The 27,470-nt window shown below is 38.6% G+C and overlaps 1 protein-coding gene across 2 annotated transcripts in view; it reads left to right on the top strand.

The window, feature by feature from the left end:
• Adamtsl3 (ADAMTS like 3) overlaps nucleotides 1-27,470 on the top strand; it is a 321,518-nt gene extending 294,048 nt beyond the window's left edge. The window contains exons 24-30 of one of the 2 annotated variants that reach the window (XM_071608576.1): nucleotides 2,585-2,767; nucleotides 5,065-5,181; nucleotides 11,049-11,232; nucleotides 15,196-15,400; nucleotides 18,483-18,574; nucleotides 24,522-24,736; nucleotides 25,339-27,470. In XM_071608576.1, coding sequence (XP_071464677.1) covers nucleotides 2,585-2,767; nucleotides 5,065-5,181; nucleotides 11,049-11,232; nucleotides 15,196-15,400; nucleotides 18,483-18,574; nucleotides 24,522-24,736; nucleotides 25,339-25,445 — 1,103 coding nt within the window. In that variant the 3' untranslated portion in view covers nucleotides 25,446-27,470. The remainder of the gene's footprint in view (nucleotides 1-2,584; nucleotides 2,768-5,064; nucleotides 5,182-11,048; nucleotides 11,233-15,195; nucleotides 15,401-18,482; nucleotides 18,575-24,521; nucleotides 24,737-25,338) is intronic. The other variant, XM_071608575.1, reaches the window with a different exon arrangement.

The raw sequence follows: 27,470 nt of genomic DNA, 5'->3' as shown, positions 1-27,470 counted from the left end.
CCTCCTCGTCTCCACCTCTGATCCCTCAGATAGCTATAGGAACCCCACATACTTTTCTTGCTATTATGCAGCTCTTGCCTGCAAAGGCATGCTTCCAAATCTTCCAAGATGTTCTGAAGGGAAAGGTCTCATCTTCTTTAGAAAACAGCTGTAATTATATAGCTCAAAACAACTTCCCTGACCTTTGGTTTATTCTACTCAATTTACTTTAATAAGCCTCCTGTGTACACAACATTGCTCTGGGACTCTCGAGGTGAATCTGGCTGATTTTTGCTTGGGGCTTTGAACCAAGTCAGAGGCTCTTAGGTTGTCTTATTAGATTGCTGGAGAAGGAACCAGATTCCTGAGAGGCATCTCATTCTCCTGAAAGCCAAGCAGCGGGAAAAGCTGATGTTCAGCATTCCGGAAAAGCTATGATCCAAGCACCTAAAACAGTGCTGACACTCAGTGACCACAAAATATTTGCTGGATGGATGAATGCTTGATTACTTAGAAATGTCAGGAGCTTGGGAGTGAGTGGGTGGTCTAAGCAGCCTTTATGTTGTCTCTATTGCTCAGTGATTTGAGGAAAGACATGGGGGATATAAAGCAACTAGAAAGTAATAGAGCATCAGAATAACTCAGGAACAAAATGGACCCATTAAAAATCATTTTGAGGAGTTTTTGGTTTTTTGTTTTCAATTCTGTTGAGCATTAAGGTCTACTGAGATGAAAGCCAGGCTCCTGGAGTGCAATGTCACATGACAATCTTCACCAACCTAGCTCTGCATTTCGAAACTATTGAAATGGGGGTGCCTAAAGAGAACACCTGACATAGGAACCAGTCCCATATATGTAGTTACATGGGGCTAAGGCATCTGGTGATCTGAGTTCCAGAGAAGATTTGGAGGTCCCTCTTAAGCCAGGGGAAGCCAGCAGAGTCAGGCAACTCTGGGCTGCAGTTGCCAGAGCAGAGCAAAGTTGCAGGACTGGATACTTTTTGATGACATCCTTCACTTGGGATTCTTGCTTTGATTTATCACAACACCTTAACCAGCCAGGAGTGTAAATGTAGCAGAACATTTCCTGAGGCCTGGACAGCAGGTGAACTCCAGGACAGGCAGATCCTCCGTAGGACTGAGAGCACTTGTAGTTCAACAAACTTTTACTGAGCATGCCCAACAGGCAACTTCCAGAAAGATGGTATCCTATGCTGGTCATGACATAATGTTATAAATGTACTTGTATCAATGTGAGCAAAGTGCAAGAGTCACAAGGGGTATTTAACCAACTGAGTGTCTCAGGGGACTTCCCACAAGGTATAAATACAGCCACAAACAGGAGAGTCACAAACTGAGAAATCAGAGCCAAAGATAGATGGCAGGCTGGGCATGCTTGTTGACAGCAGTGACTTAACTATACTGTGAGCTCTGTGGCAGGAGGGACATGGCAGTTGGTTGGAGTTAGAGCTAAGGGGTGCAGAACAGGGAATATCAGGCTCCATGCATCTATGGGCAGCCGGGGCCAGCAGGGGTCTCTAAGCACCTTATTCCTGCTGGCCTTGTATGAGGATAGTTTGGACATAGGGAACTCAGTAAGAAGTTGTTTCATCAAGATGAGAACTGTGCTCAATGCTCCAGCACTGACTATTGAAAATGGAGAAAAGGGAAAAGTCCAAGAGAGCTTTCAGGAATTATTTCTTTTTTTAACTTTATGGCAAATTAGACATGGAGAATGAAAAGTAGGTGAGGGCCAAGAATGGGTGTGAGACAGGATGGCTGGAGTAAATGGGGCACTGTGATGATAAAAGGGAATAAGCATGGAGTTAGAGGAGACAGATGGGATTGACTATGGATTTACAGAGTTTGAGACCCCTCAGGGAATGTTCATATCTGGGAGGCTTGACCTCCAGGGAGAAGTTAATATTGGACAGGCAGACATGGGTGTTTTCAGAATTACCATTATAGGGCTGGGGTTGTGGATCAGTGGTAGAGCACTTGCCTAGCATGTGTGAGGCACTGGGTTTAATCCGCAGCACCACATAAAAATAAATAAATTAATAAAGATATTGTGTCCATCTATGATGAAAAACCTTTTTAAAAAATATGTTTCTCTCAAGATTTTATAATGTTTCTCAAAGAGGGATGTTTCATTGCCTCTGTACAGCAAAGGACTTAAGATCTATCTGCATTTGTTTTCCAAAAGCTTCTTTGTGACAGCTCACTACTTGGAATTTCTCTCTTTGGCTCTTCCTCCATATTCCCCCAGCTTCAGCAGCTCCTTTGCAATCACTCTCCCATTGTCCCAGCCAACTTCAAAATTCCCTCCCTTACCCATATAGAGCAATGCCTCTCACTCTGGCTCCTGTTCCTTAACATACACATAAAACTTCCAGGTGCTCAGCAGACCCAGCACTTTGCTTTGACAGGATTCCCATGAACTTGCCAAAGAAAAGGTGTAAAAAGTAAAAATAGCCATTTTTCCTTTTATTTATTTTAAACCCATTTGCTCACTTATAGACAAAATACTAGATGGTATTTGTCATGTGGTTCTGTGGCCCTGTTCTTAAAGAATTGCCTTTGTCATATTTGTTTTTGTTCCAAAGGTGTCCCTCAGCCTAATGTAACTTGGTTGAAGAGAGGAGGATCTCTGAGTGACAATATTTCCTTGCTTTTCAATGGATCCCTGTTGTTGCAGAATGTTTCCCTTGAAAATGAAGGAACCTATGTTTGCACAGCCACCAATGCTCTTGGAAAGGCAGTGGCAACATCTGTACTCCACTTGCTGGGTAAGTGTCAATTCTGATTATTCCTTCAGGGCTTCCTGTAATATGTACAAAACAGGGCCTGGTTTTTTGATGATGGAGTTGAGTGAATGAGATGGTATTAAATAGTTTTAATCATTGCTGCCACTACTTACTTTAGAACAAGCACTAAATTCTAACACTTGTCATACTAATTCTTTCAGAAGGTTGTGACATTATTTTTTGGTGTATTACAATTATACATAATAGTGGAATTCATTTTGCCATATTCATATATGCATATACCATAATTTGGTCTGTCTCAAAGTTCCTAGTTCCTCCCATTTTACATTAGGATATGAACTCTTCAGCCCAGAACCAAGAGCCCTCATTTCTTGCCTCTACATCTGTTTAACTTCTGATTCCTATTCTTTGCTTGTTTGTTTTTCACAACTGGGGATTAAACCCAGGGGTACTGTACCACTATATCCCCTGGGCTATTTTGAGACAGTGTCTCACTAAAGTGCCTAGGCTGACCTTGAACTTGTGATTCTCCTGTCTCAGTCTCCCCAGTAGCTGGAACTATAGGCATGTGCCAGGGAACCCAGTTCTGATCCCTGTTCTAAGCTAACACTGAGCCCTGCTCCAGTCAAGATGATTTTCAGTCTTGTGATCCAACACACATGTGCGCACACACACACACGCATGCATACACACACACACACACACACCTCTTTAGGATACCAGGCATACTGCTGTACCAATAGGAACTATCCTTTGCTGCCATTCTCACATTGTCCCAATCTCCCTTATCCTGTAGACCAAATGAATTCCTACCTCCTTTGTGTCCTCTGATTTTGTTTGCCCTCTCCTTTCTCTGACCCCACCACTTCATTCCTCATTAAGTATTAATATACCTGCTCTAGTTATTCCTTCCTTTATCTCTGTTTCCTCAATTAAATTATAGGTCCCTCGAAGGTAGAGACCATATTTGATATTTCTTCGGCAATCTTTAGGAAATAATAAAGTCACATGCCAATCTGTTGCATCTTAAAATACCACACAGTTGGGTCAGTGTGTGATTTGGAGAAGGCCATCACAATGTGTCCCTAGCATAGGGTATTAAGCGAATTCCTCCCTTCTCTTGGGAGGAGGCTTTAAGTTGCTAGAGTTTTAGGGTCTAATAACTAACACACCCCTCTTTTCTTCTAACTTGGAATCAGTTAATCACAAAAGTTAATCAGATGGACACCAGAGATCATTTATTATTCCCTTCCATACATACCCCTAGTACCAAACACGGGTTTAAGTGTTAAATATGTGTTTCAGGAATGTATGAAGTTGAATCATTGGAAGCACTAGTATAAAATTATAGAATTCATGTTTTTCTTTGTCAGTTAGAGGGGCCCAGAGATGTGAAGAGATGGGAGATACTTGTGCCAGGAGTTAGAAGAGCTGTCATGCACAGAGTGCTTTGACATTCATTAATTCTTTGAGAATTAGTACCATAGTACAGGGTAGAGGACAGTAATTTTTAATCTGGTTGCAGATTTGAAGCTCATAGAGAGATTGGACTAGAGCCCAAATATGTAGCCTCTACTTTCAGTGTTCATTCTATCCCTCATGGGTTTTGAGCTATGATCAGAAAAGCAGTAGTGTACCTCTGTGATCTTCTAAACTCTTAGAACAGGAGAGTGTTGACAGGTTGGCTGGGACAAAGCTGTCTGGTTCTTAAATAACTTCTCCATGCTCCCTGTGATTCCTTGTATGCTCCCAGCCTGATTCCATACTCACTCCTGAATTAAGTTCTGCCCTGCATTCCTCTTCTTTTAGAAATCTCCTCAAGCTAAGCAGCTTATGATTTTGGCCACTTTTCTGAGGGGGTCAGGTAACAACACTCCTCTACTATCCTGCTCTTATGCTTAAGCTTCATCACTTTACCAAAAGCCTGCACTCTTCTCCATGCACAGCCCTCTCTAGAACATTGCCTGTTCTGCTCCCAAGACTCCTTGTGAGGGGAGGAGCTCTATCTGACCAATTTGCTTCCTTTTGTAATTCTCATGAAAATATTTTTTTTCCATCTTGCAAGTTAGGCTAGAAGCCCTGGAAGAACCCTGGAGATGCCAAATGTTAGCATAGTGTATATCTCTAATTAAACCTCCATAGCACTGTCTAAACCCACACTATGTACACCTCTAGGCCCAAGTGAGGCAGAGCATCCAGGAACACAGCATTCCATCAGGAAGGGCATACGTCCTATAGCTGTCTTTAAGAACTCCCCAACTGGAATGAGACTGAGATAATTTCTCAAAGGTAAAAAGTGTTACTTTTTGTTTTCTTAGAAAGAAGATGGCCAGAAAGTAAAATTGTATTTCCCAAACAACAAAAAAATCATGTTCTCCAGGCATCTAACACCAGAACCAACAGCAGTAATTCAACAGGAGAATCCCTGACCCCGGGTCTGAGAATTGTGACTTTTTCAAGCTTTCCTGTTGGTGAGGCTTGTGTAGGAGAAGGATTTAGCTAAAAGACTCTCCATGTTTTTCACTTTTTAATATGTAAAAATTATTCCTAGGCATTTGGCCAGCTTTTTTTCTTGCCCCTTAATTTTGGCGGTTCAGCTAATTGTTATCATATTGAAACATTTTTTAGAAAAATCTACTTCTGAGGAAGACCTACAGAATTCATATCCCTAATGTGCATCATTATCTGTGATAATGTAGATGTTGATTTTCCAGTTGCAAAAATATAGCCAACTCAGTAAATATTAATAGATGGAAAGTTTGTTAAGATTTCTGGAATCAATTCTTCCATTCTCCTCTTTTCACAAAAATTTTTCCCCATACATATCAATTTTTTGCAAATCAGTGCATGATCAGAGAACTTAATATAAGTATTGTAAGCTTGCAGATTCTTCAGAGTGCCAAGGGCATAAAATAGAATTAAGAAAATCAGAGATACTAGAATCGTGTTAAACCATTAGTGATTATTTCAGCTTTTTGTAGCTCAGAAGTCAGTAAATCACAGAGGAACATGCAGAAGCTACTTTAAAGCTCATGTTTTATTCTATCAGTCATACATGAACAATAGCAGCTTGTCATTTCCATATTATATAAGGTATTTTGTTAGTATGTTATAGTTACAAATAATAGTGGGGTTCATTTTGATGTTTTCATACATGCATATAATCTGCTCCATTTCAATTTCCATGTGTTAAATTTGAGTAATACCTCTGATTGGCAAACTGTACCAGGTAGAATATAACTCTTCAGGGAGGGATTCTGGGGCATGTAATTTCTAGGCTTTCATCTCCTGAGATGCAGGGGAGAAGGTTCTACCTATCAACAACTCATCACATGTTACTTAGGATATCATTATCTAGAGGTATTGATATGACATAGTTCTCTTCTTTCAGACACAATGCTATCACTATTATATGCTCGATTATTCATTTGACATTCAGTAATATTTGCTGAGTGCTTATTCTTCCCAGAACTGAGGATACAGAGATAACCTAGTTTGGGGGAAGCTCCCAGTCTAACAGGGAGGAAGTCATGTAAACATATTTTGAAGCAGCATTTAAAGATGCCATAATAGAAGGATGACCAAAAAACGGGGCACTAAAGGAGGATCCCGATCTCTTTCTGGAGAAGTCAACTAAGTCTTCATGTAGGTCATGTTGTTTGTTCTGGGACAAGAGAGGGAATTTTAGAGAAACAAGGATGTGCAAAGGCACAGAGAAGATGCACATGTTGTGGAATGTAAAGATCAAAAGAAGAACTCCCATAGGGCTGGGGTTGTGGCTCAGCGGTAGAGCGCTTGCCTAGCATAGGCGGGACCCGGGTTCGATCCTCAGCACCACATAAAAATAAAGGCATTGTGTTGTGTCCATCTACACCTAAAATAAATAAATAAATATTAAAAAAAGAATAGCTCCCTCAAATCAATTCAAAATGGAAAAAGCTGAATATTCATGAGGCTGAAGCTACTGGTGAAGGACAAACCTTTGCAATAGTCAAATTTGGTTTATTGGGACTACTACATCAATCTACCACCTCCTACCCTCCCACACACACATGCACGCACAGATGTATGCACACACACATGTACATGTTATGGAATATGCCAGCCCTTCAATGGATCCTTACCTTAACACTTCCAAGAGACTAATTTTATGAGTTTAACATAAAATGACTACTGTCTAACAAGTTATGACCTAGTGTTGAATAGGACAGGGTTTATGGGCTTGTCATTCCAGTAGGAGAGATGGACAAGAAACAAGTGAACAGATACATAAATGTTAGATATTTCTCTGTGATAAATGTTTCAAAGGGAAAAACATTAAATGATGAGATGCACAGTGCATGTAGGTAGTCACTTTAGTAAAGGAAGTATGTCAGGCCTTCTGAGTAGGTGGTATGTGAGCCCAGACCCAATGATGAGGTGGACCAATCCACACAGAAAGGTGAAAAAGGAGTATTTCTGGAACAGGGCAGAGTGAGTGCTCAGACTGTAAAATGGGAGTAAGCCTAACATGCTACTGTTGTGTCAAGGAACAGAAATAAGATTCGTGTTACTAGGGCACTGTCAGAAAAGAGAAGGATGTGACATGAAGTTAGAGGTTCACTGAGAACCACATCAATCATGAATTTGAGGGTCAAGGCAAAGACTCAAGAGCTATTCCAAAAATGTGGGAGGCTAATGAAGAATCTTATATGGGAATGTATGATGTGATCTACTTTTCAAAGGTGTTTGGGTCGCTTGAAACATTCTTCTGCTTCTTGCCTTTTGTCTTTCCCTCATGGTATTATCATCAAACATATGTTACATGTTTTGCAGTTTCCCCATATCTTGATGTTACAATTTTCAGATTTTTTCTTTGATTTTTTTTCTATTGATGGTTAATTTTGCCAATATCCCCAAGTTCAGATTCTTTTTTTTTTAATTTTTTATTGTTGGTTGTTCAAAACATTACATAGTTCTTGACATATCATATTTCACACTTTGATTCAAGTGGGTTATGAACTCCCATTTTTACCCCATATACAGATTGCAGAATCACATCAGTTACACATTCATTGATTTACATATTGCCATACTAGTGTCTGTTGTGTTCTGCTGCCTTTCCTATCCTCTACTATCCCCCCTCCCCTCCCCTCCCCTCCCCTCTTCTCTCTCTACCCCCTCTACTGTCATTCATTTCTCCCCCTTGTATTATTTTTCCCTTTCCCCTCACTTCCTCTTGTATGTACTTTTGTATAATAATCAAAAGTAAGTATTGCATCCAACAACTCCAATGAAACCATACTAAGAGGAAGAAAATCCAGTGCAATATTTACAGTACTGAAATAACAAAAATCAACAACCTATAATTGTAAAATCTACCAAATTATGCTATGTCCATGTATGAGTATACTACAGAAAAATCATATATTTATATATATAATTATAATTTACTAATTAAAATAAATAATAATAGAAAGTTGTTTGAGCAGCGCAAGTGAATTAGGGGGATGGAAAAGAGCAGGGAAAGGCAAGATAGTAGGGAACATGATTGATCAAATTGTGTTTTGTTCATAAAGAATCCCACAATTGCATATAATTATACAACACCAACAACAATGAAAACAAAAATTAAAAATGTAAGAGCATTATTGTGGTATATATGTGTATTAAGAATTGTAATGCAAAAAAAACCCACAAAGTACATGTATAAAGGCATGAATTGGCGTGAATATATTTATATACAGAGATATGAAATATTGTGCTTTATATGTGTAATAAGAATTGTTATGCATTCCACTGCTGTAGGGTATTTTTAAAAAATCAATAAAAGATAAAAGAAAATTTCTCAAAAAAAAAAAGGTGTTTGGGTCAAAAATCATTAACCATAAAACAAAAAATTCTCAAAATTGGACTTCATCAAAATTTTGAATATCTTATCAAAGACACCATTAAGCATATGAATAGAAGCCAGATACAATGGTACATGTTTGTATTGTGAACTAAAAGAATACAAATAGATAAACCAAAATCTAGAAGAAATATTTTTGGCAGAACATATTTCTGATGAAGAACTTCTATCTAGAATATATAAAAAACTCCTACAAGTTAACAGTGAACACCCTCACTCACTCCTAAAACAGTGGGCAAAAGACTTGAACAGATATATCATAAAAGAAGGGATACTGATCGCATCAGGGGAGTGAAGATTAAAATCACAATGAGATATAATTTCACACCCACTAGAGTAGTTAAAAACAGACTGACAATACCAAATTTTGGTAAGAATATAAAAGCAACTGAAACTCTCATTTACTTAGTGTGTAAAATGACAAGACCACTTTGGAAAACTTGTGTAGTTTGTACTAAAGTTAAGCATACACCTACCCTGGATCCAGAAATTCCACTCCCAAGTGTTTACCCAAGAAAAATGATAACATACTCACAAAAAGATTTATACAATAATGTTCAGCCTTATTCACAATAGCCCTACACAGGACAATGAATTTTTAAAAAAACTAACAGAATTATTCAGTAGTAAAAGAGAATGAACTGCTGATGTGCACAATGATAGAGTGAATTTCAGGAAATATTATACTAAGTGAAAGAAGCCAAATACAAAAGAGTAAATATTGCATGAAGTCTAGGAATATGTAAAGCCAGTGTATACTGATTAAAAATGAGCCTGGGAGGGAGGGAGTTGATTAGAAAGAAACAAAAGGGAGCTTTAGGGAGTGATAAAAATATTATATACCGTTCTTTAGATCACAGTTATATAAGTTTACAAAGTTGTGAAAATTCACAAAACTGCACATTTGAGACCTAAGCATTTCATTGTACATGAATTACACTTCAGTAAAAAACACATAATTTTAAAGAAACACAATGTGTCCTGCCTTGAACTGTTAAGGTTTCTTTGTGAAATGTGGGATAATAGAAAAAAATCCAGAGTCAGACACATGTGGGTTCCAGTAACAGACCTTGGGCAGGTTCCTTAGCTTCATTCAAGTTCCACTTCTGCAAATAAAAATATCTACTTCACAGGATGACCAGAAAGATTGATTATAAAGTACCTACCCCAGTACCTGTCACCTGGGAATTTCTCAACAAATAGCTGTTTTCAAAAAAATCTTTTTAAGTAAACTGTGATCCTGAGGGTCCAACTCAAAATATATTTTATGGTTCTGCTCTGTGAATGATGCCATATGCAATTTAAGAGAAAAATTCAAAACTCAGGATGAAAAACTGGAAAACAATAAGTTAAAGAAATCACTCTGGTGTGTCAGAGAGCCTGTGGACACAGCTGGTAGCTATCAATTATTTGTGATTATTACAGGAAAATCTGGCACTTTCTGTGATCATACACAAATCTATCATCGTCATGTCCTACCTCATCTTTTACTAAGTGTCAGCAGGGAAGAGAAAGGCTGCTTGGAATGGGGTCTAAAACAAAAAAGCTGTGATTGCTTGAGGTGCTTAGCTTCTACTTTTTAAAGAAAACACCCATTTTTTACCTTTCCAGATGTCTCCACAACAAATTATTTATGCAGTTTCAGGACTAATATGAAGTTTTGATTAAAAATTAATGGAAAAAGAAGACTGAAATTCAACTGCATTTTTAACTTTACTCTTTAATCCTCAGTCCCTGTTCCTTGTGCTAAATTGTCCTTTATTTCTCTGCCTGAACCAGTTTTGGAAAATTGAATGCATTAGAGCGCCCCCTGGAGTTGCCCTTCTCTGGTTCTATTGACTGGGCTTGAAGAATGTGGAGGAGGCAGCCCACTGCTCAGGGTAGCTCCTCCCTCTTCCTGGGGTTTTCTGGAAGATCTACCAGGCCTACAATAGCCCTTCTCACAGCCTGTGGTCCAATGACCCCATCTGGGCCACCATGCCCATTAGTGGTTGCAGTAAGTTAGTTGAGGGAAAATAAGATTTAAAGGACCCCCTAACCTGGTTTTCTCTGTGTGTCCTGCTTGAAAAACCAGACTGGCAGCTAATGGTAGATCAGCTCATGATGGTCTTTGGCTATTCCCTGTCCAGCCCATTATCATTTCTTATTTGGGGCTGTCATGACATTTTTTTTGGGGGGAGGGGGTACCAGGGATTGAACTGAGGGATGCTCAACCACTGAGCCCCATCCCCAGCCCTATTTTGTATTTTATTTATAGACAATGACTCACTGAGTTGCTTAGCACCTTGCTCTTGCTGAAGCTGGCTTTGAACCTGCGATCCTCCTTTCTAAGTTTCCCAAGCAGCTGGGATTACATGTGTGTGCCACCATGCCCAGCTGGGACTGTCATGACATTTTATTTCCTTTCTGCAGAGCCTTTCTGGGAGCCTGGTAACTGGACACATTGTTCTGCCTCCTGTGGTCACTTGGGATCCCGTATTCAGAGACCCCAGTGTGTGTTGGCTAGTGGACAGAAAGTGAGTGAAGCCCTTTGTAATCACCTCCAGAAACCACTGGCAGGGTTTCAGCCCTGTAACATCCAGGACTGCCCTGCAAGGTATGTGAAGAACTCTCTTATCTCATACATACCCACACTTTTCTTGTTTTAAAACACACAGCAATTTGGACATAATGGCTCAATAGCTAAGATTTATTTAGCACTTACTCTGTACCAGACATTCTGCTAAATGCTTGACATGGATTGTCTCACAGTAGCCTGTGAGGTACATTTCAGTTTCCTGTTTGACAGATGGGAAAACTCCCTACAATTTTAAGGACCAGAATTTAAACTGAAATGGTCTGATGGTCTGATGGTCTAATTCAGAGCACCCACACACACAGTATTAGGGATATAACCAAGGGGGCACTTTGCCCTGAGCTACATTTAAAAATTTGAGACAGGGTCTTTCTAAGCTGCCCAGACTGCCCTCAAACTTGTAGTCCTTCTGCCTCAGCCTCGCACATCCCTGGGATGACAAGTGTGCACCACCATGCCCCACCTCAGAAACTTTACTCTTAATAACTACACAAATCTGCTTCCTGCACTCCCAGTGCTTGCTACATCTTTGGGCTGCAGTGAGGCTGATTTCATGGCCTGACCTTGCAGATAAGGCAGTGGACCAGTCACCTGAGGACTAGTTAAAAACACGTTCCCTAGGCTTGAACACAAAAATCTTTCTAAGTGATAAATGATACACGTCAGTAATTAGAAAAACTCCCAAATCAAACTTCTCATCTACACTAAACGTGATCCATCTCAGTCTTCCAGATCTCAGTGGCTACCTCCTACACGCCCCCACCTTTTTCACCTCCACCTGTTTTTATCAATTTCCATGGTTACCACTAGAGTCCAAGCCGTCCTTGATTTTTGTCTCCCTCCCTAGGGTACTTTCTTCACTCTATAGGAATATTTTTTAGCTCAATGTGATGTCACATACCTGTGAATCCCAGCAACTTGGGAGGCTGAGGCAGGAGGATCCCAATTTCAAGGCCAGCCTCAGCAACAAAGCAAGACCATAAGCAACTTAGTGAGACCTTGTCTTTAAATCAAAAATAAAAAGGGTTGGGAATGTAGCTCAATAGTAGAGTGTCCCTGGGTTTTATCCCCATGACCACATCAACAACCAAAAAATCTTTTAAAACAAATTCATCATGATGGTACTCATTGTCCTTAGGAAAAAGACCAAAATTCCTAGCATTGGGGTCATGTCTATCTTATATGACTTTTTATCTGCAGTATCTAAAATAGCACCTAGCACATAGTAGGTGGGTTAGTGAATATTTGCTGATTGACTGAATAAGTGAGTGAAGAATTGAATTCCCTTCATGTATGGGTTTTGGTTACTATTTTTTCTTATTGCTTATCTCTCCCACTCTGATTATCTGAGCTCCCTCCATACTATTATTTTTTGACCCTTGGTTGTACTGTTTTCTTTCCTGACTCAGAACCTTTACACATACTGTTCCCTTTCTCTTCACTTAATATTTCCATACATTTTCAGGGAAACCTTCCTGACATTAGCTTTCCAAAGTAAGTCAAAATGTTTTTTATATTTCTTTATCATTTTTCATAGCTCTTACCACAATGTTTTGCTCTCCACTAGACTGTAAATCTTATAAGTAAACTCAGGGCTGTTTTTCTCAATAATTTATTTTTAACACTTAACACAATGTCTGTCCCATAATATGCAAAATGAATTAATGAATGGTGAAATATTTATTTATTTTAAAATTTTTAAAAATTTTTTAAATTTTAAAAATAAATTTAATGCTATTTGCCAATTATCTGCTATGGTCTATGACATAGCAGATAATTGGCAAATGGCATTAAAATCAACAGTAAAATATAAGTTAGCAAATAAAGAGCTATTTATTGAGTACAAGTTCATGGCTGACGCAGTTATCAACCTCATTTTTCTTTCTTTTTTCTTTTCTTTTCTTTTTTCTCTTCCTTTCTTTCTTTTTCTTTTTTTGGTGGTACTGGGGATTGAACCAGGGTGCTCTACCACTGAGCTCCACCTGCGGCCCTTCTTATGTTTCATTTTGAGATAGGACCTTGCTAAGTTGCCCAGGCTGGCCTGGAACTTGCAATTCTCCTGCCTTAGCCTCTCAGTGGCTGGGATTATGGGCATGTGCCATTGGATCAAACACTAACCCTATTATTTAAGGAGAAAATAGAAAGCTTAATGTTATTTACCTCAGTGCCCTTGTGCAAATGCCCACACCATATCCAAATACCTGTGACTTGGAGGGGTATGGGATGCAGTCACACTATAAAACCAAAAAGTTACCTTGGGGCATGCTCTTATAAGGGCTGTCAGTATTGCAGGCACCCTAACTTCCATGGTTTCCAGGACCCACTGTAATTCTTAAAAGGAAAATCTATGCTAAGAGTCACCCTTCAAAAAGTCCTGAGTTCAAGCTACAATAATTAAGGGGAGTCTGATCAGAGAAAGGCACTTTATGTCAATTTTTGATTTTTACAAAATGGAGAGAATACACGTTGAGAAACTTATGAGCAGCCTTGTTTATTAAACAAGCTGGTTGGGGTTGTAGTCAGTGGCAGAGTACTCGCCTAACACATGTGAGTCATTGGGATCTATCCTCAGCACTGCATAAAAATAAATAAAATAAATGTATTGTGTCCATATACAACCAAATTTTTTTAAAATAAATAAATAAATATGCCTGAGACTTTGTGCATTCCTAGAATAAATAAAGTACTATGCTTTGTACCTATTGAAGACCACAGAGGTCCCTTAATCCCCCAGAATCCGTTATGTCAAGGATTCTTAATATTTATTTTGTTCTTTTGAGATATACATGACATTAGAGTATATTTTGACATATTATACATACAAGCAAAACTTATTCTAATTTGGATCCCACTGTGGTTGAACATGATGTGGAGTTTCACTGGTAGTGTACGAACATAGAAAAATTATGTCTGATTCATTCTACTGTCTTTAAGGATTCTTAATCTTAACCTTCCTGTGCCATGACCCCCTCTGTTAGTCTGGACAAACCTATGAATACCTTCTCATAACAATGTTTTTAAATATACAAAATAGAATACAACTGGTTACAGAGGACGCTAATTATACTGATATACATTTATTGAGATTTTTTTAAATGTGTGATATGGTAATGGATTTGCTTCTCTGTTGACACACTAAGTAATAAAAGCTAGCTTCAATCTTGAAGTGGTGATAAATATAAATGATGTTTTGAGATACCTATCACAGTTGTAATGGGATATGGAAATACTTATGGCTTCTATTAACAAAATCACTGGCATTACTAATACTACTGTAGCTTTTGGTCTATGTTTTTATCATTGAAGGAAATACTAAACATTAGTTAGATGTAATAACCAAGCACATGGTCCTCTGGATAACCACGGACCTCTGTTTCATAATATACAAGCAGGTTAGACATCTTGTATGACAAATCACTCAATATCCCAAAGGAGTCCGTGTCCACGTTTCGTCTCCTGTGATCATTAACGCATGATCCTTAGGGTCAGATATATCTGTAATCCAGTCCCAGCTCTGTTGTTGGTTTAGTTATGTGATCCTAGCCAATTGACTTAAAAGAATGGGAAGCACATAAAAATCAAATAGGGTAACATGTAAATATCTAATACAGCAAACAGCACATAGGTACTTTAGAAATATTTTCCTCCCCTCGGTTTCAATAAATTAAAATCTACCTTTTTGAAATTTCCACTGATTTTACCCTAACTTCACTGTCCAGGACCACACAAGGGACAGCTCTCTCTAAACTTAAAGATATCTCTGCCCTACAGTCATGTTGGTCATCTCTAACATGGTAACTCTGCTGCTCCTCTATGCAAAAGAAAATCTTGGAAGTTTGGGAGTTATCTATACTGCTGCCCCTTCCCATAGGCACATGTGACAGCCCTGAAACGGTTTGTTAGGATTGAGTTTTATTTTGGCAAGACAACCTGTAAGGCCTGGCATCCCAGTCCTTACTAAGATCCTATAGTTTTTGTTCCTAGGTGGTTCACAAGTGTGTGGTCAGAGTGCTCTTCATCTTGTGGTGAAGGATTCCACAGTCGGCAAGTGACATGTAAAAGGACAAAAGCCAACGGAACTGTGCAGACAGTGTCTCCGAGGGCATGTGCCCCTAAAGACCGGCCTCTGGGAAGGAAACCGTGTCATGGGCATCCATGTGTTCAAAGGATCATCGAACCAGCGAGCCAGGTAGTCTAGTGTGTGGACAGTAGTATCTATAATCACCTCCTTATTTCTAATAATTTGGGGACGGGGTTGGAATCTGGTGTCTAAAATGAATGTATTCCTCTGATCTCAGCATCTGCATTTGGAAATCAGTGTCTCTGTCGTCCAGTACAAAAGTGAACCTTAAAGCAGTGGTGCAATAACAAAACCTCCTAAATAGATCAGTTCAGGGCAGTAGAAATAAGAGCAGCCTTCCAGGAAGGAAGGAGACGAACACTAGTGCTATCTGCACAAAATCTCAGAACTCAGATTCCAAGTGCCACTGTTAATAAAATAATAATAAAATGCTCAGGGAAAATTGTTTTTAATGTACATGAACTCATGAAGAACACATTATTAAGACATAAATGAAAAGTTGAGCCAGTAAAAGGTGTATTATATTCCTGAAAGGAAAATGTCAGTACTGTAAAGATGTCCATTTCCTTAAATGAAATTGTGCATGTCATAAAATTCTAATTAAAATAACATAACCTTTTTATGGAGTAATTCTGGCATTCATGTTAGAGAATAAATAAGGACAAGAAATTTTTAGAAAAACAAATTACTGGAGGTGTGGAGATTTTTTTCTCATGCTGTGTCCCAGCAAGATGCAAATCTGTTGTGAGTAGAATTGGCCATTATTGGGGCAGGAAAAGACACAGGGCACATACTGTAACCACAGCACAGCAGACCCATGCGAGGTGACTTAAAAGTTCAAAGGCAGTTTATCATAGGGGAAGGAATGGTTTTAGAAAATTGAGGGTTTAAGACTACAAGATTTTTTTAAGAAATTAAAGAAAATCTAAATAAATAGAAAAAGATATTCTATAGTCATACATCAGAAGACTTAATGTTGCTAACAATACAACACTTCCCAAATTTATCTACAAAGTCAACAGAATCCCTATCAGAAATTGGCAAGGTGATCTTAAAATTCACAAGGAGAGAGAGGAGAGGGCTTTGGAATAGTTGGAGGATTCAAAAATCCTAATTTCAAAACTTATTACCAAACTGCAGTATTCAAGACAGTGTGGTACTAGATTATATGTATAAAAATTATGTGTGTGTGTATATGGTATATGATATGATCTATATAAACATATATATTTCAATTAAGTAAAGACTAAACCAATGTATTTGTGTCAGTTGATTTTCTACAAGATTAATAAGACTAGTCAATGGGGAAAGAATACTTTTGAACAAATGGTGCAAGACACCTAGATATCCATGTACAAAAGAATGAAGTTGGTCCTCCAACTTTACACCACATACAAAAAATGAACTTAAATTGATCAAAGAACTGAATTTAAGAGTTAAACCACAAAATTCTTGGAAGAAGTCATAGGATACATCTTCACAACTTAAATGAGGAAATTATTTTTTAGATATAACACCAAAAAGCATAAGCAACCATAATGGAAGTAGATAAATTAACTACATCAAAAATAAAACTTTGTTGCAAAGGACACCATCATGAAAGTAAGCAGACAACCCACAGAATAGCAGAAGATATTTAAATAGCATATATCTGAAAAGGCACTTGTATCTAAAATCTATATTATAAACCACAACTCGATAAAAACATAAATAACCCTACTAAAATGTGAACAAAGGACCAGAACAAATTTCTTAATTAAAGATACAAATGGCCAATGAGTGTGTAAAAGGATACTTGCCACTGATAACTAGAGAAATGCAAACCAAAACCACAATGAGAAAGGGGTTCATGTCCAATAGGATTTCATTAGTAAGAAATATAGTGAGAATGTAGTAGGGAAACTAGAACCTTCAGATGCTGCTTGTGGGAATGTACAGGCACTTTGGAAAGTAGTCTAGCGGTTCCTCAAAAGGTTAAATATATAACTCCCCTATAACCCAGCACTTTCCACCCCTGGATATAAGAGAAATGAAAATGTATTTTCACACAAAAATGTGTACATGAATGTTCATAGCAGAATTATTATAATAACAAGACAGTAGAAACAACCCAAATAATAACCCATAATTAAGAAAAAGAGGAAGCAGCTGATGAGTAGATAAATCATGGTGTGTTTGTACAATGGAATATTACTTGGCCATTAAAAAAATAAAGTACTAATACATGCTACAATGTGGACAAACCTTGAAAACAAAAGTGAAGGAAGACAGACATAAGGACCACCTAATGTACAGTTTCATTTATCTTAAAAGTCCAGAATAGGTGAATCTATAGAAACATAGAGACAAAAGGTAGATTCATGGTTTCCTAGGCCTCGGGGAAGAAGTGGTGGGAGGATCTGGGGGTGACTGCTAAAAGATTGTTAGGTTTCTTTGAGGGATGATGATAGTGCTCTAACATCAGCTATGGTAAGGCCACTTTAAAAAACATTAAATTGTGCAAATTAAATGGTGAACTGTGTGACATGTGAATTATAGCTCAATAAAGCCATTAACTAAAAAAAAAAAAAAAAAAAAAAAGAATAGTATGAGAGATATTGGTTAGCCAATATAAGAAAAGTAAGTAGAATCAGAGTCTAAACTCAGAACATGTAACAAAATAAATTTTGAGTTGACCAAGGACCTAAATGTAAAATTAATGAAATACAAATAGGACAATTAGGATAGGTAAGACCATTTCAAGCATAAAATAAAGTATAAGAAAAATTAATAGGCATTATGATTATGTAAAAATTTAAGAATTACATATCCATTTTAATATGTTTTCCTATACTGAAATCAGCTTAGCACAAGTCTTCATTTTGCTCAGAGTGGGAAAAACCCAAACTTGGCAGTCTTTCATACTTTAAGTGTAGTCATTTCCGGACTTAAGTCCGATCAATTTAAGTTTCCCCTGTCCTTTTCCCTTCTCCCCAGAGGTGGTCTAAGTTTCAGAGGGGAAAGGAAGGGAGGGCGAAGCTCAGTTGTCTTCCTGGCTCTGAGAGAGGGGTCTGTTCTGCAGAGCTGTGCTCTGATCCTCCCTAACTCACCTTATAACTGGACTGTTGCTGTCACACCTCAGTACATCATCTTGGAACACACAGCCCACGTGAGCTCACAGGGTTCACACCATGTTATGCTTTTGTTCCAGTGTCCTGGACGTTGCATGGGTCGTGCCGTGAGGATGCTGCAGCATCACACAGCTTGCAGACACCACAACAGCTCTGACTGTGATGACAGGAGGTACTGGCCCCACCCCAGGGCAGCACACAGTCTTCTCTGCCTCACTCAGTGACTAAAACTACCTGAAAATGGAATTGCTTCTAGTTTCTACCACCACTCATAGTTAACAGTTCCTGTTAAGTTATGATTTTTTCCATTCCTTAATAGAATATATTATACTAAAATATTTGTTAATATATACTATTTGTAATTACAAGTTATTTGAATGTTGAACACAGAGTATTGCCTTAAAGGGAAGAAAGGGTAGCATTGAGAATAGACAGATATTTTTCTCTTTATATACAAAGTTGGTCAAGCCTAATAATGTTTAATTTAGGTTTACAGATTAAATCTTCCTGATGTTTTCAATGAACCACTTTGTTCCTCTGTTTAGAAACTGTTTTGATTAGGATGTTGGCCCGATGGTTCAGCAAAGAATAAAATAAATTTTATCTTGTGGAAGAGCTTAAACAAGAGAGGAGTTTGTTTTGCTCTTGTATAAAAGTCTGAGCTAGTAGTGCTGTAGCAGTAGAAGAGCTTTATTCAGGAGGTCATCTGGAGATCCAGGCCCCTTGCAACTGGCAGCTCTACCATCCCAGAGTGTAGTATCCTAGCTAGCAACCTAGAAGCACACTAATCAGGGGCTTGGCATCCTATCATTCTCTTCCTGTGTGACCTTGGACTATTTTAACTTCCTTTATCTACCAGGTGGGGAACTTGTGGTTGGAAAGTTTTAATTAGTTACCCTGGTGTCAGCACCCAGGCAGCCTGGGTCCTAGAAGATAATCATATCTAACTAACTCTTTCTCCCTTCTTCACATTTTGAGACTTGCTGGAGAAAGTGGGCTGACCTTGACAATTGGCTTGGTTACATTTTGAGTTTTCAGTCAGGTTTGGCAATGTAGAGTCAGCTGTATTTCCCATTCCTCATAACACAGTTTCAAGCCAGAACTCCTCAAATGGAAAATGTTTGGAACAGCTGCCCTCATTTCAACAGACAACCTAGTTTCCTATTTTGCTGAGAAGATAGAGGCCACACACAGATTGATATGCATTGTCCCAGATGTTTAACTTTGCATTCAGAAAGATATATTTGCAATACAAATAAGTACTCCCTACATGGATTGAAACTTTTATCATTTTTCTGAAATTTATGTTTTCTATTTCAGAATGTATTGTAGACTTTCCTCCTATCCTGGTTCATAAAGATTGAACTTGTCCTTATTAATTGTTGCATTTAATATTCCATTATTCCAATGTTGATGGACATTTGACTGTTTTAATTTTTCCACTTTTACAAACAGATGCTACAGTAAACATTCTGGAACATATATATTTACACAAAATTGGTATATTTTTACAGAGTAAATTTTTAGATATGTAATTGAATTAGTAGACATGATCATTTGGATACTACCAAATAACCATCAAAATACCCAGACCAACAATATCTGATACACCCCTTTCATCCTCATTGAATACATTTTCAGTCTTTCAAAAAAAATTGCCAATCCAATAGATTAAAACATTATGTCTCTGTAATCTGTACTTTTCTGATTACTTTTCACATGCATTTTTAGCTCCTTAGAGTTTTTCTTGAACCCATGTTCTTTTTGTTCCATTTTTGTCACCATTACTCTTGGGCAGGCAACTATCATCTCACCTAGTCCACTGCCATCCAGCTGGTTTCCCTCCGTATAACCATGCTTTTTCCCAAATCAGTCTCCACACTACAGCCTGAGTGAATTTTCCAGGATGCAGATCTGATTATACCACCACCACCTCCACCTAGCTCACTGTTAGCATAAAATTATGTTATAGATTTTCTTGTTCCTAAGAAGAAAATTAACCCAAATGCAGGGCTGGGGCTGGTGCTTAGCAGTAGCGCACTTGCCTGGCATGTGTGAAGGACTAGGTTCGATTCTCAGCACCACATATAAATAAATAAATGAAATAAAGATCTATCAACAATTAAAAATTTAAAAAAAAGAAAATTAACCCAAATCCTTAATGTGCCCTATAAAATTCCATAGGCTCAAGTCCTACACCCTCTTCACACCTGTGTCCAAACCTCATTCTTCTCTGTTTCACAGAGAGTAAAAACAAGATTTGGGGTGTGGCTCAGTGATAGAGTGCTCACTTAGCACACAGGAGGCACTGGGTTCCATGCTCAGCACCACATAAAAAATAAATAAATAAAATAAAGGTATGAGTCCATCTATAACTAAAAAAATATTTTTAAAAAGACAGCAAAAAATAAGAAGCAAAGAATATGAAAAGAAAAAAGCATAGAATGATCTTTCAAAAGGTTCAAAACCTTGGGCTGGGGTTGTAGTTCAGTGGTAAAGCACTTGCCTCTTACATCTGAGGTATTGGGTTTGATCCTCAGCACTACATAAAAATAAATAAATAAATAAAATTAAGTTATTGTGTCCATCTACAACTAAAAATAAGAAACAGGTTGAAAATCTGATTAAATAGGGCTTTAGACAAAAGATATGGAAGTAAAATAAAAGGGTGGATATTTTTCTAAATAATAGAAGAAAAATTCTTAGATCTGATGGATTGGGGGTCATGTTACCTTTCATTTTCTTTTGACTGTTTCTTCCAGGACTGGCTATTCTGCTTTTATAACCTGGTGCTTTCTTTCATGCTGTTATTATCCCTTGAATATTTGATGGTTTATAGATGAAGGATTAAGTTGATTAACGTCTCATTTTCCCCATAGATCTTTGCTAAATTGGTGTGCTGACTGTGGGCTTGCCAAAGATAGGTGCAGTGTTAGATTTCCTTTTTAAGTGCCTAGTAGGGAGCAGTGGGCAGGCTGGAGAGGCATCCCCCAGTAGCCACAGTGTTACAGGATGTCTTGCAGAGAGTGTCATTAGTCTTTGTGAATGGAGGCTCAGTGTGAGCAGGCTGTCTGCTAGAGACTTCTATAGGTCCAGGGAAGGGTTTAGGAGGTATGACCTAAAAGGGAATGGAAATTGTTAGGGTAAAGACAGTCCCAACTTGTATTAAGAAGACAACATGGGGATCTAAGGAAACATTGAGCACATAGTTGCCCAAAGTGATGATTACTCATCTCAGCCAAGAGTTAGAATCAACCTGGGAAGTTTCTCTGAAATAAGGATTCTTGTTCCTTACTTCAGACTTAATGAATCAGAACATTCTGGAAACTGCATAACAATCTATGCCTTTTCAAAGCTGCCCACTTCTGCCTACTTCTCACAACCCTTGGGGTTTGTCATACTCAGAATCACCAGCTCCATCTGGCTGGTGATGCAGGCAATTATTTGAAATAAGAGTGGAACAGGACTGAATAGAAACAAGAAAGTGAGAAAAGCTAGGGTTGCTTTATGATTTTTCTGCCATTTCTACATTCATTTTTTATGTAGAAAAACACATGACCTCCAATTTGTGCACAATGCTGGTACCCAGTCTGTGTCTACCTGGTTCAGGTATTCCCATCCTGGGTCATTCTATCCCTGCTCAGGAGGAAGTGGCCCCTCTGCTGATCCAGCCTGCCATTTGTTTTAATCTGACCTCCATGATCAGTCTCTGAGCTGCCGTGAACTTCCACTTCTGGGTTTGTCTATGGCTCTCTGAGCCTCTTATCCTTTATATTTGGGATGCCCTTGCCTCCCATCAAAGCAGAAGAAATGGTTGTATCAATTAAGGCCTTTTGGGCTGGAGATGACAAAAGTCAACTTGGAATGATTTCTGCAAAGAGGGCAAAAGATTTTTTAATAAGACAAGACCAATTAACACGTGTATCTTCTTAAGTGTATTTTTTTTAATATTTGAATATTTGAAACTTTTCGGTAGAAAAGCTGATCTCTGCATAGGGAGATGGCTGAGTAGTATTCAGTCTCTGCCTAATGTTATTCAAAGTGACTCAACCTTGGTCCCCTAAGTGTCATATCTACCAGGGAAAACAAGCAGTTAACAGTGTGGGTAACCTCCCCTTTCTCCCTCCCTAAACCTTATGAACCATTGGGACAGTATGGTTAAACCCTTTGATGGAGACTCCCCCTACTGGCAAATTAAAGTATCACTTCCCACTATGTGTTAAGCTCTCCTTTAAAGAAATTCAGGTTATTGCTGTTTTCTCTGTTTTGTTACATTTCCAGTGGTTGTTTCAACATTCCTTATAGACTTTTATGTCCTTATAAGGAGTCTTTAATATGGATACAAAAACGTCTCAAACCTGGCTGCCATGACGCATGCCTGTAATCCTAGCAACTTGGAGGGCTGAGGCAGGAAAATACGAAGTTTGAGGCCAGCCTCAGCAACGTAGTGACACCTTGTCTCAAAATAAAATATAAAAAGGACTGGGGATGTAGCTTAGTGCTTTCCTAGTATGTGCAAAGCCCTGGGTTCAATCCCCAGTACTTAAAATTCTCAAATAATCCAAAGAGAGATGCAGTCAGACCTCAGGAAGGACCATAACCAAGAAATGAAAAGCCATTGTTTTTTTTTGTTGTTGTTGTTTTGTTTTGTTCTGTTTTTCTCCTCTTATCTATATTGCTCCATGTGTATTTTCTTTATTCTTTGCTGTTTCTTGAAACTTCTTTCCTACCTTTCTGGCCCATGTGGCAGAATGTGGCAATCACTACTCCAGGCTTCAACTTTATATGTCTTGTCCAGCAACCTCCAAATTCCTAAAAGAAAGATAACTATTGACCAGTTCATGTGAGGGCCCCCTTCCTATCATCTTTGCGTAGAGAGACATTCTCATACAGTACAAATATATCTTCCAGAACCTTTCCCAGGACACATAACCCGAAGTGGATCCATTAAGGTGGCTCTCTCCTCCAAGATAAACATTTTCCCCAAATCAGAAAGTATTGAGTTTCAGTTCTGTTTTAAAAGCCAGGGAAATCAGAAATAAATTCCTCTTCCCAAATAAATGGTCTTTGGTAGTTTCTGATTAGACATCTTGGTGTGGCCTAAATGTACATGTTAGAGCACTTTTCTTGGCAGACAGGGTTGCTCACATGTAAATTCAGACTCATAACGGAATATGCTTCAAGTGCTTATAAACAGAAAACTCAAGGCTTGTTCATAAATTTTAAGTGTTTTACTGTGATCATTATAGTAAATAATTCTCTTCCTTGCCTAAATTGAACGGCTTCAGCTTACCAGCAACAGCCTCTCTTCTGATGTATGGGCTGTGATGTTGAAAGTCAGGGCAAACACACAGTTTACTTGCTGTACCTTCTTAGTGAGAGCACATCTAAGCAGGGACTCTCAAGCCCCAGGGAGTAGGGGATATTCTGTCATTCTAGATTGCATGGCATAGAAGCAGGGGGATATCTCAGTTTTAGATGGAGGACACCCAGAGACCTTCCACCTGCCAACAATGAGAAGAAAAACCTTTCCCAGTGGTGGTGATGCCTTGCAGTAATCCCATGTCCTCTCAGTGATCTGTGTAAACTTGAGTGTGAGCTCTCAACTTTGGATTTTAGTGGCACCTATTTCATCCTGTCTCATACTGTGAAAATGTGCTTTCTTGTTGACTCCACCACATATTTTTAAACATCATTTTGGCATTGGGATTATATGTCACCAATTTCTACATCCTCAGAGCCTTGTTCTTGATACACAGAAAGTCTTAAATGTTTATTGAATTTTTCTAAAATAGTTCTTCCCCTTTTTCTCCTATCGTATATCTGTTGATTTTCAGAACCATCCTAATATACCTTGGGCTAACTTATATAACTATAAGGTTATTCTCTATGGCTTGAAAACTGTCCATATTCTGAAGTAGACAGATTCTCTTTTCTATGGCCACAATTTTACCATTGCTTTGCTTAGCCAACCATGGACACTGAGAATTGATTTCCTCGTGAATTGGGTCCTAATTGTCAAAGCCTTAGTATATAGAATATATAGTAGGATAAAAGACTTGATCCCATCAAGAAAGTGACACCCAGACTCTCCTGTTGATATTCTTTTCCTATTTCAGGCCCACCTTTAGGAGGAATTGCACATCAGGAGCCTGCAATGTGTGTTGGCGCACAGGCCCTTGGAAACCCTGTACAGCAGCCTGTGGCAGGGGGTTCCAGTCTCGGAAAGTCGACTGTGTCCACACAAGAAGCTGCAAACCTGTGGCTGAGAGATACTGTGTGCAGAATAAGAAACCAGCTTCCTGGAGGCACTGTCTTGGGCCTTCCTGCAATAGTACGTACCCCTCCCAGGTGTCACCACAGCTCCAGAGATCTTGTCCTAACCTGACCTTGATGGTGTCAACCTCATCAGAGTCACTTCTTGAGAGGCCACTCAGAACAGATGTGGTGGCTTGGGACAATAGATGAGCTCTTTTATATGCACATAGATCTGGGGTCTGTAGAGAAAAAATAATAGGATTATTAAGTGCCAGCAGCATTGGTTACTGCCTTTCCAACAAGCACTGGCAAACTCTCCACTTGTTTCCTTCTACCAGAAGAAATGTCCTGAAATTATGTGTCAAATTTAATTGTATGTTATTTTTCTAGAGAGCAGGGGTCCATGACTCTGCCAAAGCTAAGTGCTTCTCTGAGCCCTGAGAGCAGCAGCATGGACCAGAGGGGCTGTGAGGTTCCCAGGGCACAGAGAGAGCCCACTTGGTGAACTGAGAAGTGAGTCCACTGCACTTCTGAATTCAGGACAAAGCAGTGGCCCAAGCCAAGGCTGGTTTCTTCTCCTCACTCTGTGATCTTAATTTATGGCTTTTCACAAAATCCAATGACTTTTAGTCAGCCTTTAATGAGCCACGTGTTACTGATTCTTTTTCTTCTTTGCAGGCGACTGTACAGATACAACTCACTACTGTATGTTCATAAGACACCTTAATTTGTGTTCTCTGGACCTCCACAAACGAAAGTGCTGCCAGTCATGCCAAGAAGGGTAAACTTATGGAGGGGTTGTGATGCTGCTGTGACTATAAAAAAAAATCAAAGCTCTTTTCCCCATGTCTCTGGTTCAAAAACATGTATTTCCTAAAAACTCTGAATTCCTTGATCAAACAGGGGTTGATGCAAAAACATCCCTGTTAAAATTTTGTAAAGTGAAATTTTCCCCATGGTCGGTTTCTAATTACACTTCCTGTAAATGATGTATTCCAGGATTAACATAGTAATGTGCCAATGCACTTGGGACTTCATCATGTCTGCGTAATCGGGAAGTCACCAAGATAATGAGCACATCCTCGCATGCTGTGATTTGTAAACTAGCACAGAGTGGTACATCCTGAAGTCTTAGGAAGCACAGCAATTGATAACTTCCTCTTCTCTCAAGTTGTAGAGTTTCAACAAGTTTGTGAGGTATCTACAACTGGCCAGTAGTTGTTCAGATGTTATCATTAATGGCATTTGCAAAGATGCTCAAGTTCATTCTGTGAAAAAGAGATAATCTCTTGGACAGGCTTATGACTCCAATTGACCCAAGAATTCATGAGGAGGTGGCATCCTGTCCTTGCTCTCGAGCACTCTTGGAAGAAAACACAGAGGAAATATTGCTGCCATTTTCATAACTACAGAAATCCATCTGTGACCAAATGAGGCATCTTGGAAATCAAAGAAGAGGGAAATTTAACCTTTTCTACTGATTTTGAAGTATATGCAATGCTTTAAGAACTGTGAATAGAACTTTTTCTAAGCACTATTCTCTTGCACACAAACAGAAAATCAAAGCCTTTTAGACCTAATTTATGCATAAAATAGTATTCCTGAGGATTTTTATTTTGGAAAGTTTATAAGAAAGTAATCTAATAAGATACATAATTGAAAAGAATTGTTTATATAAAATAAGTGCTTGAGTTGATTTTTCAGTAAATCCAAAGTGAATTAAAGTTAGGAGGGAAGTTACACTTTTAGAAGTTGGAATTAGGATTTGGTTTAGGCTTTGGGGAAGAAAGGTTAGGGTTAGTTTTCAGCTAGGATTGAGTTAGGTGAGAAAGGAAGTTAAATTAGGGCTAAGGCTGTGCTTGGTTAAGGAGTTGGGCTCAGGGCCAGGTTGGGGCAGGGTTGGGTTGGGTTTAGATTGGGTCCATGCTGGTGTGATAGTGTCAAGGTGAAAGTTAAGTGTGGAGTAAGTGTTGCCTCTGAAGCAGGTTCAGGCTAGCATTAAATTGTAAACTCTAGAGCTAATTTGGTTGTGGTGATCTTTTCCTGGTATTCCTCCAGTTATGGTTTTAGATGGCAAACAACCCCAAATAAATGGTTAGACTTCTTAATGCAGTGTCCTGACTGCCTGTCACATGTTGCCTATAGCCTGTTGGCAACAAAGTTTCCCAAGGCAGGTTGTGCTAGATCTAGTTCCTGATCAATAACTGAACTGTGCATTTTGGCTTTGGATTCGTCTGTGGATGAGCTTGCTGAGTCTTTCTACCATATTCTAAGCACCAGATCTGTTTTGTTCTAACTTCAGCCTCACCGACACTGGGATGAGCACTACTGTATGTGGAGGGTTTAGTGGCTGGAAATGGACAGGGGAAAATGAAGAGGACACACCAGGCCATGAGTTGTTAATCATCAGCCACATTTGATTGTTGAAGGTTATTAAATTAAAAGAAAGATCACCTGTAAGATACTCTTTGTATATATTTATTATATGACTTAAAGGTGCAATATTTTATTTTGTACAGTATGTAATAAAGACATGGGACATATATTTTTCTTACTAACAAATTTTCTTATTAAATTGCTTCACCTTTGTATTTAAAAGTTAAAAGATACTGTTTTTCATTTGCTATTGTACTTTTATCATTCAAATGACATTCCTGTGTACTGTATTTTACTACTGTTTTTATGAGAGTTAATGTTTCTCTTTTATGATCCTTAAGCAACTCAGAAATAAATTTGATTATTCAATGGCATCGTTATACATGCATTGTTATTTGTGTTGTTTTGGGTAGCTTTCAATATTGTCACCTTAG

Source organism: Marmota flaviventris, chromosome 2 (assembly GCF_047511675.1).
Source record: "Marmota flaviventris isolate mMarFla1 chromosome 2, mMarFla1.hap1, whole genome shotgun sequence".
NCBI classification, from domain to species: domain Eukaryota; kingdom Metazoa; phylum Chordata; class Mammalia; order Rodentia; family Sciuridae; genus Marmota; species Marmota flaviventris.
This window is presented reverse-complemented; position numbering and strand designations above follow the sequence as displayed.